At 44.4% G+C, this 19,698-nt stretch overlaps 1 protein-coding gene across 1 annotated transcript; it reads right to left on the reverse strand.

Annotated features, from left to right (window-relative positions):
* Positions 1-6,134: 6,134 nt before the first annotated feature.
* HSD17B2 (hydroxysteroid 17-beta dehydrogenase 2) lies at positions 6,135-18,955 on the reverse strand. The gene is made up of 5 exons (XM_005489939.2): positions 18,588-18,955; positions 12,808-13,020; positions 12,312-12,497; positions 9,731-9,868; positions 6,135-8,115 (listed from the first exon to the last, which is right to left on the reverse strand). The coding sequence occupies exons 1-5, from the start codon at positions 18,844-18,846 to the stop codon at positions 7,757-7,759; spliced, it is 1,155 nt and encodes a 384-aa protein (XP_005489996.2). The 5' UTR covers positions 18,847-18,955; the 3' UTR covers positions 6,135-7,756.
* Between the last annotated feature and the right edge of the window lie 743 nt (positions 18,956-19,698).

Raw genomic sequence — 19,698 nt, forward strand, 5'->3', positions numbered from 1 at the left:
AGCCCAAATCCAGAGCAGGCAGCAGCTCTGGGGAGCCATGGTGGCAAAAGTGACCTCGGTAACATGAGACCACCACACATTAACAGATGGACAAACCCTTTTCCATCAGCCCTGCTTCCCCTCCTCACCCACAACAGAGCATCCTACAGGCTGAGCAGGCACTATGGAGGAACAGGAGAAAATCAAAAACAGGGCTACACACTCAGTGGAGACCAGGAGGTTGTGCAAACTCCATGGGGAAGATTAACCCTTTCAGGGGAATTGTGTTTCTCTGAGCCAATTCCCTCAAAATGTTTGGGACTATTTTCTGTGGGCACTGGATATTTTTTGGAGTCAGGTACGCAGAAGGTTTCAAGAGCTGCCTTTCAGCTCACAGAGTCAGGAAGCCCAAAGCTTTTCCTTCCAACCACAAAGATTCACATCTTCAGTCATTAATCCCCTAAAACACAGTCAGTGGTGTGCAAGCACCACATCCTACAGTTAGAAGTCTCAGACAGCATTAGGGTGAAAGCCCATAATTCCTTCCTTCCTCACACAGTAAGTCTGTGATACTTAAAAATGCTTTCAGGAGGCTTTAAAGCAACTAACAACACAAACAAAACCAAAAAATCCACTTCACTCGGCCCCTGCCCCTCAGCAAGGACACAACCTCTCCCAGAGCAGGAGTTCCTGTGTCTCCTTGCACAGAACCACCTGGATAGATTTCAGCTTTCAGCTCTGGCTGGGACATGGCACATCCATCACGTTGCACTCATTGAGGCTGAGGCACCCTTTCCTCCCTGGTGCCCAAATTCAGCTGGTTCCAGTGGAGCTGGGCTGTGTGCATCTCCCCTTGGACACCACCATCCATTACAGGGCATGTGGGGCTGTCACCACGACCCATTTGCTTCTCCACACCATATGTTAAACCTGGAGGCTGAGCACAATCATTTATCTTCTTGTTTTTAGCATCATTCCTTTTTTAATATTGCAGTTAGCCTTTTCCTACCCTTAAGGACACTTGGAAAATGCAGAGGGAGCAGTGGCATGGCCCAAAGTCATGGGTTGGGATCACTGCTGGTGCCTGGATCCTGGTTTGGAGATATTTTTGTGGGGTTTTGGTTGGTTAGTTGGGGTTTCTTAACCTTTGAGAGCAGTGCTTCCTGCTCTAAGGCAACACATTTGCAACCATAGTGGCAACATTAGGGAAAAAGGGATATAAAGCACCCTGTACTATTTCATGATTCAATTCAAATCACACCATGAAACAGCCAGCTCCCAACATGAACTTCTAACACATTTCTACATGATAAAATATTTTCAAAAATGCTGGTTTTAAAGCCTATCACTCCCTTAACTCTTCTATGCCAAGCACACAACATGACTCCATTGCTGCCTGTACATTAGAGCACTGTTAATTAAGACTGTTAGCTCAGCTTTCCCCAGTTCATCCTTTTAATTCAATTAGTCCTTTAGGATTTTGCTCTCCAGGCAGTGAATGGAGCAGGTTGTGCACAGAAGCTGTGGGTGCCCATTCCTGGATGGGGCTCTGAGGAACCTGGTTAATGGGAGCTGTCCCTGCTCATGGCAGGGCTGGAATGAGATGGGCTGTAAAGGTCCTTTCTGACCCAAACCATCCTGTGATTCTATCAGCTGAGTTCTTCTGAGAAACTAAAGGCAAAGAGATGCTTTCTGAGATACACAGAGGCCATAACACTGGTTTCCATCCCTTTGTCTAAAGAGACAGGGCTTGCCCACAGAGCAGGGGAATAATCACCCTTGGGCCATGCTCTGACACATCATCCTCACCCTGAGGGCTTTGCTGGCTGTGCCATGCAAGCACCAGAGATTTACACACACACCAGTGGATGGGTGACAGTGCAGGCCCACAGGAAGCCCAGACAGACAGACAGACAGCAATGCCTTCTCTCACAGATTGCTGACATGTTAATTACTATGGCCAAAGGCCAAAAATGTCTCTTTTTCCATTATGAAACCAAGTACACCGCGATATTCTCTCCCCCAAAGAAAGAAAGCAAAGAAGTCAGCGCTGCCAGGCTTGTGTGGGCTGGGTGTGGGAGTGCAATGCTGCACCAACATCTCCCCTTTCACAGGAATGGGGAAATATAAGACTTGTGTCTCCCATTACACCCAGAGCAGGAGTATCCACCCTTGTCCTCACCACAACACCCCACGTCCTCTTTCTTCATGGGCTGGGGTGCTACAAGAGCAAGAAATGTGGGACTTCAAAGTAAATAAATTTATCACAGGCCACAGCCTCTCAAATGGCACTTTAAAAAGTCAGGTGTTGAAGGAGGTGGTGGAAGATAGTGGGTAGGTCAGCCTGACCCAGAGTGTGAGATGTCACTGCAGCGGGATCTGCCCAAACCCATTTCCTGAGAATCATCCTTCTTCCTTCCTTCCCTCCCTTTGTACCAGTCATTATAATTTTGTTTTCTTTATGTCTTTCATGCTCCCACCCCTTGATCTTTGCTGGGATGTGAGCATGAAAGACATAAAGAAAACAACATATCCTGCCTCTTATTTTGCAATGTGTCCTTCGATACCACAAGGGAAAAGTCCCAAATCAGGGAAACATGGCCAGAATGTACAACTCATAGGAAAAAACCAGTCCAATAACAGGCCAATTCTGAAAGGCTCTGTGGAAAGAGCCACACACTCTGCACCTCCAGACCTCTCCTGATTTAACAGACTGGTAGGGAAGGCCACCAAGATTTGAGAGCCATCCTTTGACCACTGAGCTATGCCCCCTTTTCTCACCCATGGCAGATGCTGAGATCCAGATTCTCAGCTCCCAGGATTAGTTTCCAGCTTGTTCAGAGCTCTTTCCAGAGCCACAGGCAACAACAGGAACAGGGATATAAGCTTGGATCATTTAACCTACATATTCCAGGCATGAAACCTGTGGAGACTGTTTATATCTCTGTAATTACTTTCATACAGGTTGTTAAAATCAGATTCATTAGCTTAGGTTACAATGACCTATACAACATGCTTACAACCCATTTATCCTATTAAAGGGATTTAAAACTCTCCTCCTTTCATGAGATGTCAGTGATTCTTGATTTATGGTTCAGTCATGCTTTAAAAGTAAAAGCAATTACCTCTCTTGCTATGGTAAAAGCCCACTGCCTCAAGGTCGCCAGAATTCATCTATAATTGAGCAGCAGCAGCTCTGATGTTCAGCCTGACTGACAAAAGCATTGGCTACAGAAATCCTGCCACAAAGGTGTCTGCATCCCCTGCAGCAGCTGACAGATTCTGTCAGGAGCGATTGCAGCCCAGGATGCATTTGTGCAGGGTGTTTCCTGCAGTGGCAATAATTTCCATTTATGTATCCTCAGATTTTTTGGGAGGAGGAAAACAAAGTAAAAATTCCACACCCCATTTCCACACAAGTGCCAAGATTTTTTTGTTTGAATGCTTTTCCTTTGAAGCCTGCATGAATTGGATTTCAAATTAATTTCTCTGAGAGTTCCTAGAAATGTGGTGACTCTCTGATGCACAATGCCCTCAGGGGTTGCATCATTTTAGGAATCCAGTTGACTTTCAAAACAGAGAACAAACAGGATAAAACAGACAACACTGTGACCCAGAAAAGATTCCAGAATCAATCTCTTTAGGAAAAATATCCAAATTCACACATTTGTCCTAAACATGCTGCAAATATGATTGGTGCCCAGATGGGTGCTGGTGGCTACATGTGGACTCTTGGCTTCAAGCAAATGAAATGTGACCCATTTTGGTTGCACCTCTGCAATGCTGTGCCCAAGAGAGTAAATTTACAGCAAAACCAGAGTGCTTTGACATCACTGAGACCTGAAAGCCCCCTGGAAGCATCCTCTTGAAACAGAGAATGCATACAAAAATTCTAAACACTTTTCATAGGTAGTTATAAACAAAAAAACCCTCACACACACCAGAGGAACATGGAAATGTTTTCCTCTTGTCTGATGATAGCGGGGACTCAAACTGGCAAAATCTGAAATACTTTCATTTAGAAATAACTACATTTCTGTTCATGCTCATTAAATTACACAAAGCAACTATTACCTTTCTCTCCATTGCTGGTTTTGGCCCCTCCTAGTGAAAAATGGGTCTGACCAAGTTCACACAGAGCTTGAAAGTAATTTTAGGATTAATCCTTGTCCCTGCATGAGTCCATGGCCCCCAGTGACCTGGAGCTCCCCATTCTCCTACACCACCTCTTCTACCCAGCCCAAATCCCCTCTCAGAGCTCTCATTTGAGCACACTTTAAACTTCCTCAGCCCCAGCCACGTGGGCACTCTTACATATTAACACTCCTTGAAATGCAGGGCTGGTCCTTTGGCAAGTGAGCACCAAAACACCCCCACCACAGCCAGTCAGTGACGCAACCACAAAATTCACAATATTTCACCCTTCTTCCCCAGCCTGCAGTGATGCATCTGGCAGGGCTGTCTGCAGGGGCCCCACAAAGAGGGAAAATGGAGCCAGAATAAAAGAATTTATAAAAACAAATTGCTTTGTAACTCACCTTGTGCGTCCCCAGAGTTGCATATCCTCAAACCAGCTCCTCTCAGGAGGGAAGGGACAAATGCAGGACGCCAGGACTCCAGGCAGGGAATTCCTTTGTCAAAAGCATCCAACAGCATTTACTTCTTGCTCACAAACTTCATTCCAGAGGCTGAATCAGAGGGGTGTGTATAAAACCTGCTCTTTAATCATGATTTCCATACTTTACAACCCCTTTTTACTCTGTACACATGTGTTTGTAATATAGTCACACTTGATTTCTGTGGGGCATTATGTGATGTTTTAGTCTATTATTCATCATCCTTTCTTAGGGCCACTGCCAATTTCTTCAGTTTCTCAGATGCTTTTCCTCACACCATGTGTATTTTTTTAAAAATCGTATCTTTGAAAGAAGCCCAAAATAGGCCTCTTTTTCTTTAAAAAAATCTTATCTTTGAATAGACCCAAATCACAAGAATTCATTTGGAGTTTTTAATACAACAGTTTCCACTGCTAAAACTCAACATCCTCTCTTCCTACTGCCCAAATATTTTGTGTCAGATCAGCCTTTATGGCAAGCAAAGCACCATCACACCCAGACATTTGTCCCTGACACCATGAACCAGTGTCAGCACCAACATCCACATGGGCTTGCTGGCCACAAACACCCACAATTTATTCTGCAGTTCTGCCACTCTCACAGTTGGGATTATTTGCAATGCAAGCCATTAGCAAAAGAAATTTACTTCTAATACTACAGCCCATTAAATGACACATAATTCAATAATGTGTTACAACAGAATTATCTTTAAAACACAAAGCAAGATCCCTGTAGGAACAAAACAATAGCAATCTTTGATATTGCAATTATTAGAGACCTGCTAAAATATCTTTGTAGTTAGGTGAAGAAACATAAAATGACTATTTAGAACAGAAATTTCCTGGGAAATAAAAGTTTAAAAAATTAAAATGAAGTCAAAACTTCCAAGCAAATGGCTAATTTAATATGTCTGCAACGTGCAAGATAATATTCCTATTAGGAAAGCCAATGGGAGAAAAAAAAAATTACATTTTATAACCAGAGCCAAATAACAAAGCAACAATTAAAGATTGTTATGGAGATTGCTAGGCAAAGGAGCTGAGTGACTGCTAAGACAAATTTCAGTTGTATAGTGTGCCCAAGGGCAAAATTCCAGCCCTCAGAATTTACACCCAAATTGGGTGTGAAGGGAAAAACAGCCACCTGCATCCACGATGGAGATGGAGATGGGCGCCCTGGCAGCAGCTCCCTCAGCCTGGGGCAGCCAAACCTCCCAGGCTGGCACCAGCACAGCCCCAGCTCCCCACTCCCCTCTCCCTCTGCTCAGAGCTGCCTTTGGGCCAGCTGGGATCACAGCCTGCCCCAAACAAACAGCCATCAGCTGCCATTTGTCCCCTTCCCTGGAAAAGCTCCCACCCTTCCCCTCAGTGCTCTCCTGGTGAGGGAACAAGGCAGGGGATGGAGCACTGAGCCCCAAAAACACAAAAGGTGAGATGAGACAGAGAGCCACAACCATCTGGTTACTAAATATTATATTGTTTTATTACACAGTTTTGTTGACATGTAAAAAAATGAGGGAAATAGATAAAGGGTGAAACTGGGAGGGAGAGAGAGAGAGAGAGAAATAATCTCAGATTTCCTGAGTTGAAAACATTGAGTATGCTTCCTCCAAGGAAAGCAAAACTCTGCAACCAGGACACTGATACAAACCAGGTGATAAACCTCAGTAGCAAAAGCAGCTATTGAGACAGAGAGGACAGGGCAGGAGGGTTCCCCCACTGGGAAATCCCTCACAGGTTCAAATGATGGCCCCAGCCCTCTGAGCATCCTCTGTGCACCTACAGGAGCTGGCACTGATGTGACAGACACAGGACAGTGATGGAATAAATGCCATAATTGCAAATTAAACAGGGATTTTGTCCAGTTGGGTGCAAGAGCACATCACACAATTAGGGTTATGACAGAAATTGCTCATGAAGGAAAGGAAAAAAGTGTGGCTACATTTAAAGCTCAGAGTGTGATCACTTTCAGTTCTTCATCACTGGAAAGGAAATGCATCTTGTCAAAGGCAGGACACGTGGCCAAACCATGGGAGTCAGGGGGAATGAGGATTTCTTTCAAATAACACAGCCTTTCAAAGCCCAAGGATGTGACAGACAATGCAAAAAGAGAATAAGGCAGGAAAAACACAGGTGAGTTGCCCAACCACTTGCCATGGGCGAGTGGAGGGAGGGCACCTGGTGCTCCTGGGATGAAATTAGGGAAGAGGAAGGACCCCAGTCTATCAGAAGTTGGGCACAAGACTCCCGCAAAGCCACATGAAGATTGACTGATCTTATACAAGTGAGCACAAACTCCCCCCAAAGCAGAGGGAGACACAAGAAGTGGGCAAAAACATGAATTTTTGTAAACCCAGACTTGAGTAAGGAATTGTAGAAAAAGCAGAAGTGACATCAGAGTTTACTCACAATTAGATAAGCACAGGCATATAAAGGGAATGCACAGAATGACCAGACAGATCAAAATAGCAGCTGATACACCCACCATGACTATTTTTAGTACTGTAGGAAGGAAATTGTTTCTCTCTTCATAAAGATCTTGATCTGTCTGCATTCATTCCCCCCCAACCAATTTATGTTGCTTATTCTAGCAAAGAGAACACATTACAAACTTTAAAACTATACACTATGCATTGAAACTGAATATATACATTACAAAACTTGGGGGAAAGGACAATCATTTCTCAGGTTCAACAGCAACAGAATGAAAACACCAGACCCCAAACACATTAGGCTGAAGCTGTAGAGAAAAAGACTTGCATTACACAGTTCTAAGTCTCTTCAATAACAGGAATATATTTAACTTTTTACAAGATTTAAGGCTGGTGACTCTCCAGAGGTTTTTGTTTTGCTTTAACAAAACATGTTCTGCATCTCTGCATGTCGGTGATGCCCTTAGATGCAGACAGGAACTATATAATATCATGAGGTAATACAGAGACACAGAAGGCAGGATACAATGACAAGAAAACAATGAAATTCCTCAAAAAATGCCCCATCTGGGAATAGCTTTCTATTTATGCTTATGCACTGCTTTTCCCAAACATGACTCTTAACACAAAGGTTTAATGTTAATGCAATTAACAAAACACAATAAGCAGCAGTGTCTGTCCAGAGCTCTTCCCAGCTCCCTCATCCAGTGAGATAAACACCATGGACACCTCAGAGGTTCTTGCCTTCATCTCCTGATGTCCTCAGCTGCCTTGGGACAGAGCCAGCACTCAGCACCTTGCTGATGAAGAAGTCGTAGAACCAGAGGGGGAAGCAGCAGAAGATGCAGAGGGGGGCGTAGGCTCCCTTGCCAGGGGTGTAGAGGCCCCGGGGTCTCCTGGCCAGCAGAGCATGCAGGACAGAGCCCAGCACTGGGGACAGGTCGGGGGCACAGTGGGAGGGCAGGTGGAGCAGGTAATTCCTCAGCCCCAGGAGATATTCCTCGCCATAGGCCTGCCTGGTGTCTGCAGGGAGGTTCTCCATCAGCTCCTTCTCCTGCCTGTCCCACTGCTCTGCTGTGCCTTCAATACCTGCAGGAGCAACAGCACAGCACAGCAAGTGGGTTTGGGGCTGGATTTAAAGAAATGGATCTGTAATTCATGGGCAGAGTTGATCTAAACTTTCAATTAACCTTCCTCTATATTTCCTAATATCAAAAACAATAACCAACTGTCATTATCACTCCATAACCACCCCCAAAAATCCACAGAATTAACCCCAGAACTTTCCCTCCCCCAAAAAAACCAAACAAAAATACAAACCATAATCATAAATCATCAACCATCCACCCACCAAATTTTACGTTCTTGTAGCTTATAAAAAGCATGACACTGAAGATGTCAAGATGGGGCAGTGAAGAACAAACACCACAGCTGGTCAGCAGCCAGTGCTTTCAGCTGGAAGAGGAGGAAAAGCACGAGTGCTTTGTGCTACACAAAAAGCACAAAGTTCATGCCCCATTTGGCTCCCTGCTCTACCTAAAAATGCTCTCTCACAGCCAAATCAGCATTTTTTTCTTTCCCCCTCCTCCCCACTCTGCCATTCTGTCCCAATTCATTTTGTGGAGGTTTCCAATCAGTATTTATTATAAACAACTGAGGACAGGCAAACTAAGATGAGCAGGATTCACTTGGGTTGGCCAAGTGCTAAGCTGCCCTTTCACAGGAGACATTAGTATTTCAATAACCAGTTTCCTGAAGGATTAGCATTCTATTAGGACAGATTTAGAACTGAAATTTAATCTATTTGCCCACCCCATCTGCATAATGTAGGAATGAAAGCAGGGGCTTGTCCAATGGAATTATTGCCTAACTACCAAAAATTAAGCATTACAAGAAAGAAAAATCCTTTTAAAAATATTTAAATCTCAAATCCCACGACTCAATTTTACCTATAAACCTGAGAACAGCTAAGCAGGGCCCTGAAGGTGAAGCCTCAGGCAGGTTCCACTGACCACACAAAGCTGTCAGAGCCCAGAGCCCCTTCCCAGGAGGGGAAGCATTCAGGGAAGTAGCATTTTATGGAAAAGACCAACTTGATTTACACTGACATAAAAAATTCTCTGGGCAGGCATGTGCAGCAGGAGAGGAGTCTGGAACCTGGACAGGCTCAGTTGAAGGAGGAGGAGAATTTGGAACAGAAAGCAGCAGGAGCACAGGGGGAAGGAGTGGATAGGAAAGACCAGAGGATACTGAGAGCAAGCAAGCAGGGTGACAGGTATAGCTGGAGATACTGCCATGCCAGAGCAGCCCAATAAAGAGAGCTCTGATATTGAGGAGGGGAGGAGAGATGGGGGACCTGAAGCTCTCAAGCAGGACAAGGGAGCCACAACACTCAAATTGGGCACACAGTGCTGCTCCATTCATCAGCTCCATCAAAGCTGGGGCAAAGGGAAGGCACCAAATGCCTGAATGCTGCCCTGCCTCAAAGCAAAGACAGCTCTGCCCAGGAGAGGGGAGGCAGGCTGTGTGCGGAGCTGGAGGGAACATCTTCCACAAAAAAACATTGAGCTTATCTCCATAACCCACATAAATAATGGGGGGAAAGATCCAACCCCTGAGAATCACACAGGGCTCTGTTTGAGGCTGCTGAGCTACGGGGAAAGAGGAGAGGCAGAAAGAACAACCCAAAATGCCAAGCACCAACCTGTTCTGAAGCCTGATGGATGAATTGCCATGACTTTAATGCCCCATTTGGAAAGCTCTTGCCTCATTACTCCAGAAAACATGGACAGAGCTGCTTTGGATGCCCCGTACGCTGCGTACCTCGGTAGTGGAATGCCTCCTGCAGGAGCAATAGAAACTGATAAACCTCAACAGTGGCTCTTCCCAGCCTTTATTTCCATGATTTAGAAGGGAGATTATAGCACAACCAAAGTTATGCCTCTCTCCCTGTGGTTAAAGACAAGGCAGTGAGGGAATCACTTTGGCTAGAGGTTAAAAAAGAGTGAATGTTGTAAATGAACAGTTGCTTACAGCAGTTATGCTCAGTAACACCTGGTAAGACACCTTGTAGGGCAGGAAAAATAAACTGGACTGCATTTAAGGGTAAAAACTGCTGAAAGTTATGACTGTTGATTTGAGAAACACAGAATGATTTAGTTCATATAAATAGTGAAGCAGTAATTTTATACTCCTGTTCTTGTCACTGTAACACAAATTTCAAGCCCCTACAATAAACCACAGTTAGAACCAGGTAAGTCATCTCAATTCTAGTGTAATCAAGCAAACTTTCTTTTTTGTTCTTTCCAGAAAGGCCAGAGAAATAATAATGCAAGAGTGGGGAAAACCTAAAGCTGGAATCACATCCCATGAGTGACTGGACTCCCAGTTCCCAGCATAGAAGCAGATCCCCTGCCTATAGTTATATCCCATTTTTTCCAATCCCAGAAACATTTGTTCAGAGGGGAAAGCTAAGAGAACATCCAGTACATTTACAAAAGCAATCTTCCAGAAAACAGTATCTTCCAAATGCAGAGATTTCCTCTGTCCCAAAAACTGGCAGGTTGTCACTTCTTCCATGCTGGAAAAATACAAACATGCTTTGGTTTATCTTCTTCAGCCCTCCCATTTCCCCCACAAGGTTGGTGTTATCAGCACACAGGTTTAAGATCACCACAGCCACCACAAGTTGTGCTGGGAGGAAGGAACAGAATGGAGAATCCTTTCCTTGGGGCACATCCCTCCTTCTCCTGCCTGCATGGGCACTTGGGCACATCCTGCCTCTGTTTCACATGCCACACACTCATCTCAATGTGCCTGAGTATTCAAAGGAAAATAGCTCAGATCCAGGGGATTTTCAGGTAAGCCACTGGTGCTACTGGGTACTGGGATGACCAAGGTATGACAGGAGCTGTTTACACAAAGCCATTCCCTTGAAGAAGTCAGGCCAATTAGATGTTAATTATTCTTCTGTATGCATCTGAACAAGCTGGATTGGTTGGAGCCAATTGAATCACTGACTTTTCCCTCTGAGGTCAGGCTAACCTGAGCCCAGTTAAATGAGCCCTACACAGACAGGAACAGATTCAGCACAATGAGACCTCACTAATTTCTCCACTAATGTTTTACCAAAGGACCCCCAGACCCTGAGCTAAGGGGAAACTCTTCACCCACACCAGCCTGTGTGCAGCAACATCTCTGCAGACAGCTGAGTTTAAACAGGGTCATTTTCAGCTCCTGTAAGGCCAAACTACTCAGCACAGGGATAAATGCATTTATTCCTTCAAGGCAGTTCAGGGATTCTCACCAGGAATTGAGATATTTGCCCCAAAACACCCACAGTGAGAGCTTCACTTGGGTGCACAGAGGAAACTCTGGCCTCAGAGCAGCAGCAGAAAGGTTCTGACAATTCAGTCCAGATTTCTCAGTGTCAGCAATAAACCATGAGCACAGACATGCAGATACAGAGCATATCTGGGATTATAAAGATAAAACAGCTCCAGAGCCCCATCCTCAGCATAAGGGGAACACAGGTAACACCTACACAAGTCACCCCAGCAATGCAGCAGCATGCAAGGGGACTCTGGCTATGCAGAAGGGCAAAGGAAAATGTGGGGAGCACATGATCCAGCAAATCCCTAAGAGCTCTTACTCCAAAATACTTTCCAGCAGCATGACCTCCTGCCTCTAGCAGGTCTCATTTCCAAAGGAGCATTCTTGCCCCTCAGCTGTTGGCTACCAGATACTGCATTACTGTATTACATTAGTTCCTACATCTTAGCATCTCAGCTGTTCTCCTGGAATAGAAGGTCATGTTATAAAGACATGTATGTATATATATATATATATGGCAAAATACCACTTTGCTAATAAGTTAGGCCTAAGTATTTCTAAGACATCCAAAATATTTTTAGAGAAATATAGACACACAGCTCCCAAGTTATCAGCAGATATCACAGCCTGAGGTGGTCACAGACTTCTGCCTGAACATGTTATAGAAATACCTGTGATGTACCACCCATCTTTATGTTAGCTCACAAGGTTATCTCCCATGCCATCTGGAACACATTATCTGAATTTTACTGCATTTTTTTTGTCACAGCATATTTTTAGCCACATTAAACTCTTGTTTAAAGGCTGCTTTCTGAGAGTAGTGTCCCAAACTAAAGAAAAACCTGGATTTATTACCTTAACATTTATTCCCTGGTCACACTGACAGCCCAGACTGACAAACACCTTGGTTGGCATTTGCTCCAGGACTTTATTTGGTGCTTTAGCCCACTCACCTGCCATGCTGGACATGTTCACCAGCCTCCCCTGCGATTTCCTCAGCAATGGCAAGAAGGTCTTGGACACCTCCACAGCCCCAAAGAAGTTCACCTCCATGCAGTGCCTGTAGGTGCTCATGGGGAGCAGCTCCCCATCAGCAGGGAAGCCCAGGATTCCTGCGTTGTTCACGACACCCCAGAGCCCTGGGAAGAGGAGAAAGCACAAGGCTGCAACACACCAGGAAAAGGATCCATAAGGATTCACACCAGTGAGCTGGATGGTGACTCCAGGCCAAAACAGAGATCATCTGCAGAGCCACATTCCCCACTCCTTGGCCTGTCACTACCATCTTCCCTTATCTCAGAAAACAGAAGTCATGGATGGAAATGCCCTGACTGTCCCAGACTTCACCCTGGAAATGCCCTACACACCTAAGCCGTGGTGCAGCCCACAGCAAAGACATGCACCCGTTAGGCTGTTACACCATTGTAAAGGGAGGAGAAAAAGCTGTACCTGCATTCTGCACCTTCTCTGAGACTGTCAGGTAGGCCTCCTTGACCTGGCTGGTGTTGGTGATGTCCAGCTGCAGGACACAGAGCCTCTGGGAGCAGGAGCGCCGCAGCTCCGCAGCCCCAGGGCCATCCTTGTCCAAAACCCCAGCAAACACAACGAACCCCAGGCTGTCCAGGTGCTTAGCCAGGGCATGTCCAATCCCAGTGTCACTACCTGAAAACATCAAAAAAACTTGGAAAGTAGGTCAGTCCTACACTGTGGAGAGCCTGGTTCAAGCATGGCTTAAAGAAAGAGGCCATGAAGGTATTCAGCTAAGGGAAAAATAAAAGGCCACTGTAAAGCAGCAGTTCCCAGGCTTGATTCTGTAAATAATTAAGGTTCTCAGCCACCTTTTATATAAACAAGATTCTCAGACCGTTTTCTCAAAAACAGGCAAATATTCTGTCCTTGGCTGCTCTGGGAACAGACGGCCGTTCTGGGAACAGATATAAAGGTTTTGAGAACTTTTCATATCATGGTGAGAACACTGATCTTGGTTTCAATAAACAAACCTCAGGTATTGTAAAACAAAAGGAGGAGCTGAAGTTTTCTCTACAGCCTATCGGGAGCTCAGATTTTGCAATATGCATGAAGTGAATTAACACTGTTATAAAAGGTGCCTGGTTTGATCAATAAATTGGAGTCGATGCTGATCAAGGAAGATGGGTCGTCTCCCTTCACTTCAACACTACATCATCATTTTAAAAAATAAATAAATAAAATAAATACACACATTGGAAAGACATGCAAATATAAACAGAAATATGATGACAAAGTCCCTGAAATACATAAATTAGTAGAAAGAAAGGTTCAGATTGAGGAGCTGGGCCTTTAAATGTTCCTCAAAGATTGACAGGCCATGTTCTCCTGACTCAGAGCTGGTGGAATCAGCTCACTCTCTGCCACTGACAGATTCTCTGACTTTATACATAGAGAAGAAATAAAGCCCTACTTTGGTTTTATACAAATATTCAGGCTGAACTCTGAAAACAAAAGTGTATAAGAGAAAAAAACAAACAGCAAAAAAAACCACCACAGTAATGATTTAATTTGAAATCTCCAATGGGCAAAGCAATTACGGGGCTCTCAGATTCAAATTCTTGGATTCTATTTCTACCTTCCAAAAAGTAGCATTATGTCATTTACACATCTACCACACAAGATCCCTCAGATAAGCACTACTTATTACATACTGTAACCAAGCCAAAACTAAGCAACTGTAGCTTTACCTGCAAAGAATTCCAATGCTTTCAGAACATAAGAAAGCTTCCAAATGACATTTTTGTGCTAAGTCAGCTATTGCACTCATGTAAATTTGCATCAGAATTTCTCTTATCCTCTCTATCCTCTTCCAAACCTATTCCCAAACTTTGTCCATATAAAGGAATTACCTAGCAGCTGCAGGAAGCACTATTAGAGCAAACAAACAATGGTCTTTGGGATCACAATTGTGTAGTTCTACCTCAGTTACCAGTGAGGGATATTTCACAAATAATTTGATTTACAAGTCTCTCCCTGTGACAGAGTATTTTGCTATTGCTACAGAATAAAAGACAGAATGGTTTGGGTTGGAAAGGACCTGGAAATCCTCTCATTCCAACCCCCTGCCATGGCAGGGACATTTCCACTATCCCAGGTGGCTCCAAGCCCCATCCAACCTGCCAGGGCACTGCCAGGGATCCAGGGGCAGCCACAGCTGCTCTGGGCACCCTGTGCCAGGGCCTGCCCACCCTCACAGGGAAGAATTTCTTCCTAATATCTGATCCAGACCTGCTTTCTTTTAGTTTGAAGCTGTTCCCCTTGTTCTGTCACTTTCACGCCCTTGTCACCAGCTCTCTTGGAGCCAAGGTCTCCCCAGAGCCATCCCAGCTCCCTACATCTGTATTCACAGGAGAGGTGTTCCAAGTCCTCTTGGAACACCTCTCCTGTGAATACAGGTGTAGGGATCATTTTTTAGCCTTCTCTGGACTCACTTGAGCAGGTCCACAATAGAATCCCCCCTCCTCTGCTGCCCCCGTGTTTTTGGAAGGAGCCCAGGACACAGTTGGATGTCTGGGCTGACATGGTGCTGGGGCACATTCAGCTCCTCATCAACCAACACCCCTAAGTATCATAAGTTAATTTTAAGCGTTTTCTCTCCATTTTTAAATTCTATTTTTCATTCTTCTCACCTGCAGTGAAACTTACTCCTTAAGGAAAGAAACACATCACCCACATCCCCACCAAGCCTCCCAGTGAAGTGACACAGGCAGTGACAGGGAAGGAGTTCACAGGGGCTTTGCAGAGGACAAGATTAGGAGGAAAATTAGGAGTTTAATAAATTAATACAGTTTTTACACTGTAAAGCATCAGCCTGTTCCACATTACTGCACCAGATCCTCCACTGTAACTACAGCAGAGAGAGCTCCTGGAAGCTGCTGGGCACTGGGATCCAGCATCTCCTGCAATAACAATTCACTACATCAATGTTCAGTTCCCAAACCCTGCAAATCTGAATGTGAGACAAAGGACTGCAACTCCTGCCAGATATTTCACTATTTTCTTGTTTGTGGAAGAACTGCAATACTCCCTACTTAACCCTACTACAAACTTCTGAGGGTTAGTCTCTAATTTTGGCACACCAAGAAAAATAGGAGTTATTCACAGGTCTGCTCCTACATCCAAAATATGTGGTCAATAGAATTAGGCTGCCAAAGAGACTCATCATAAGCATGTTAGATCCCTTTTCTGGGTTCTGTCTTATAACTGGGGCTTTATTTCTGACTGGTGAAAAATATTAATTCCAGGTGGCCTGAAGAAAACATGTACTAAATGTCTGGATCAATCAGTGCATCTTGAAAAAGTAGAAAATAATTACTCATGCTCTATTTAATTCCTAGGAAGAAAAAAAATCAGCTTTTTGGCATTTTACAAGTCTGCAATTTGTTGAAGATGCACCAGAACACTACAAATATCACATGAAGTTTCTCCAGTCCTGACCTGACTAAATAAACCTGCATTCTTTGAATTCCCCAGACAGACGTGAAGAAGCCTGCAAATATCCCAGACACGACAGATTTCTAAGTTTGGGGGTGGGGTGACTTTCCTTCTGTTTCTTTTACTGAAAAACCACACTTTTAGATCAAATCTTTCCTCCTTCACCATTCCCATAAAGTACACAGCCACAGCTACATATTACCTCAGTTTTATGATGCAGCTTTAACTTGAAAATGGGCAGAATAAAAGGAAACTCAAACTTGGGATGGGCACAGCAATTCCAAGAAAGCAATAAAAGTTGTTTTGATCATTGCCTGATGCTGGATTTGTCCCTGCTTTTTTTATTCCAAAACAAATATGATTTGAGTTTCAGACCTGTTATTGAAGTCCAGAGAAGCTTTACTCTTCCAACTCCTAGAATTCAAAGAGTCTCCATAGGGAAAAAAAAATAATAATTCTCTCCTAATCCCACTCCTGCTTCTATGCCAAAAATAATTTGTGGGTTATGAAAAGCCTTATTTTAAGGAAAGCAGTCACACTGACTGTGACTGACCCTTTACTGAGAATTTACAATTAACTCATGCTGAACATGCACCAAATCACACCCCAAGAATGGAAAGACCAAATTAACTGGAGAAATTCATCCCGAAGCACACAGACTAACCAGGGACAGAATTTCACAACTCCTGTTCCTTCAGATCTTGGTAATAATTTAATTTTGAGGGAAGGTGGCTGTTGCATTCACCACTAAAGTGCTTTCATGCTCCCAGCAAGAGGATCCACAGCAGAGCTGCAGAAATTTTTTGAGTTTGCTCACATGCCCACACTCATCCATGTGAAAAAGCATTTTGACCAATGGGCACAGTTTTCCCCTTATCCTGGTACTCCAGTGAGCTGCTGGAGTATTTATTAAATAAATAATGCAGAGCAGCACTGGTACAAGGAAAATCCAAAAAGGACCAGAACAACGCATGGCAGGATCCAGGGAGAGCAGCAGAGCTTGCTCCAGCCTCTGGCCAAAGGCTCTCAACAAACACCTGGCTCAGGACACAGCCACATTCCTCAGCCCTGTGGGGCTGAAAGGCAGAGGCAAAATGAAAAAATAATTAAAGTCACCAGTTTACACCAAGTGCCTGCCTGAGGTCTTGTCTAAACTGGAGAAAATGACACCAAAATCTACTTAAAGGCACCTTGCACCTGCAAATGACAGGGACTACATTCTGTAGTTAGTATGGGGAAAATACCAAAATCAGAGCAATTTTACCAAAATATAGGTTGAGTAAAACTTCTGTTTCAGTTGCTGGAGGGTTTGATAGATTGCATAGGACGCCAATAAAGAAAAAGAGTCTCCTCAAATTAAGCAGCTGTCAGAGATGTCCCAACTTGCATTTCTTCAGGACAGTTGCAGCACAGGTACAAGGAAAGGACATTCCCTGACTGGACTATGCCCAGAATGTTCCTAACTCCCTTATATTGCTCTAATTCAGATTCCAGAGCAGATAAGCTCCCAGAGAGTGCTTTTTCCTGAAGATTTGCAGTCTTACAAAGAGCAAGGAGATGCCCAAGTGCAAGCACATCCCCTGAGCCTGCAGGGGTGGGAAAGGATTGCTCCCTATTGCCCACACCAACATCCATCCTCATCTGACACAGGGAGAAACCCAGCTGGCAGATAAACTGCAAGGGGAGCACTTGCTGCTGATCTGGTCCTCTCTCAACTTTTAGATTTAATCCCTGTATTAAAGCTTGCTAGGCAAATCTAAATTATTTCCAGGTGTCGCTATAAAACAAAATGAAATTCTGCTAGAAATTGCTATATATAAACCAAAGCAAGTTAATTCGGCATTCCAGAGGGGGCAAAAAACACAGAAAATAAAACAAAACCCAGCAAATTAGAGTGCAAAAAGCAGTCAGCAGGCACTCCAGCTTAAAGGTTTGATTAACACAAATAAGCAACATCTAAATAAACAACACCTAAAGTTTTAGAGGAAGCAGGAGAAAAGCCATAAAACTACAAAAGTGCCATGCCTGCAAAATAAAAGAGGGGTTTGAGTAGATCAGAGTGGTGATAGAGACTGAATTAATTAGCTCTGAACTTTCTCTGCTGGTGAATTACTCCCTCCTAAATGATTTCACAGAGGGTTTCAAAGAGATGGCACCAAACCTGAGCATTGAAATATGTGCATGATAGACACAGTGTGCAGTACGTACACACACACCCCCAAAAGACAACTCTGCATCCATAACCAGCACAATTAATTCAAGTAAACAAAAGCAATGAATGAATGTAGTGTTCTGAGGGCTCCTGGGAATTACTGTCTCTCCTAAAAAATTAAACCATCATAAGTATTCCTATGCTTCTTGCACCAGTTAATTTCACAAGTATGTCTAAAAAGCTACTTGTAAAGATTAAATGAGACACTAAAAAATAATAGCATCTATTAAGATGCTTTCCTACTTAATTTCAGAGCACTTATTTACCTGGAAAAAAAAAACCATCTCTGCCAAAACAAATAAAACAAGCAGCAAAAGATAAAAGGATAAAAGGAACCTTCACAAGCATGCACTAACCCAAGGACAAGAAGTTTTCCAGCTCACTTGTGAGAAAAGGCAGGGTTTGCCCATTCCTGGGAGAAAAGGCAGGGTTTGCCCATTCCTGGGAGAAAAGGCAGGTTTTTGCCCATTCCTGGGAGAAGAGGCAGGTTTTTGCCCATTCCTGGGAGAAAAGGCAGGTTTTTGCCCATTCCTGCGCCCTGGCAGCAGCTTACCTGTGATGAGCACGGCTCTGTCCCCCACGGGCAGCAGCTCCCCGTCCCCCAGGCACACGGAGCAGAGCAGGCACATGGCCACAAACACCCCCAGCCCCTGGGCAGCCCCCAGCGTGGCCACGCACAGCAAGGCAGGCAGGAGGCTGCAGAGCAGCACCTTGGCTTTGTGCAGGGGGCTCCTGTGGGCCATGGTGACCCCAAAAAGCCTGGTGGCACCTGCCCAGAGCCAGCCAAGGGGGCTGCTGGCTGCAGCATCCATCAGCAGGGGGGAGCAGGCAGCACTCAGCCCACCGTGCCCGGGTGGAAGCAGGTATTGCTAAATGCAGTGTGTGTTATATAGGAGCAGGGGGTGGGGCAGAGAAAGGGGACTCTGTTTAAAGCTTTGACATAATCTCACTTACCCTTGGCATCAGCAAGGAGCAGGAGCCTTCCTTTCCTTACCTTTCATTCTTCCTGCCTGACAGCTCCACCTTCTGAACAATGTGCTGCCTGGATAATGATTGACAGCCCCAGGAATGGACATGATGTAGCAGGCACTGGCTCCAGGAAAAGATTAACTGCTTTTTTTATATATATCTTTAAAGTACACTTTCCTCGACAGTGAGAAAAGCAGCAGTTTCTTTTATGAGGAATAGTTGGGCTTTCCAGCTTAAAAAACTTAGGGTGTAGTTTCAGTGGAACTGGTTTATGATGGGCAGTGACAAAAATGAGTCAGGCCAGGGTTATTTAATCTCTGGAACACAAACTGTCTGGGGCTTTATCACTTATGGGTAACCCTCCTCTTTCAACAAAAAGCTCCAAATTACCTTCTCTGCTTTAGTGCCCACCTTTGCCTATTTACCTACTCCACATTCAGTAAGTACCCACAATAAATTGACATTCAGGGGGTGCTGGGAGCAGATGATTGCTGGCTTGCATGAGGGGCACTTTGTTAGGTGAACAAAGGTGGCACACCTGAGACTGAGTCTTCAGCTAATCTCCAGTGATGACACTCACCTTGGTTTTGGCTGCAATCACTGGCTTGACAACCACAGCAGTTTGTGTGTGTCGGGGAAGCAATCAAATATATTAAAGAGATTTAATACCTACTGTGCTGTGTTCTGGAAGTTAT

Source organism: Zonotrichia albicollis, chromosome 13 (genome assembly GCF_047830755.1).
Source record: "Zonotrichia albicollis isolate bZonAlb1 chromosome 13, bZonAlb1.hap1, whole genome shotgun sequence".
NCBI lineage: Eukaryota > Metazoa > Chordata > Aves > Passeriformes > Passerellidae > Zonotrichia > Zonotrichia albicollis.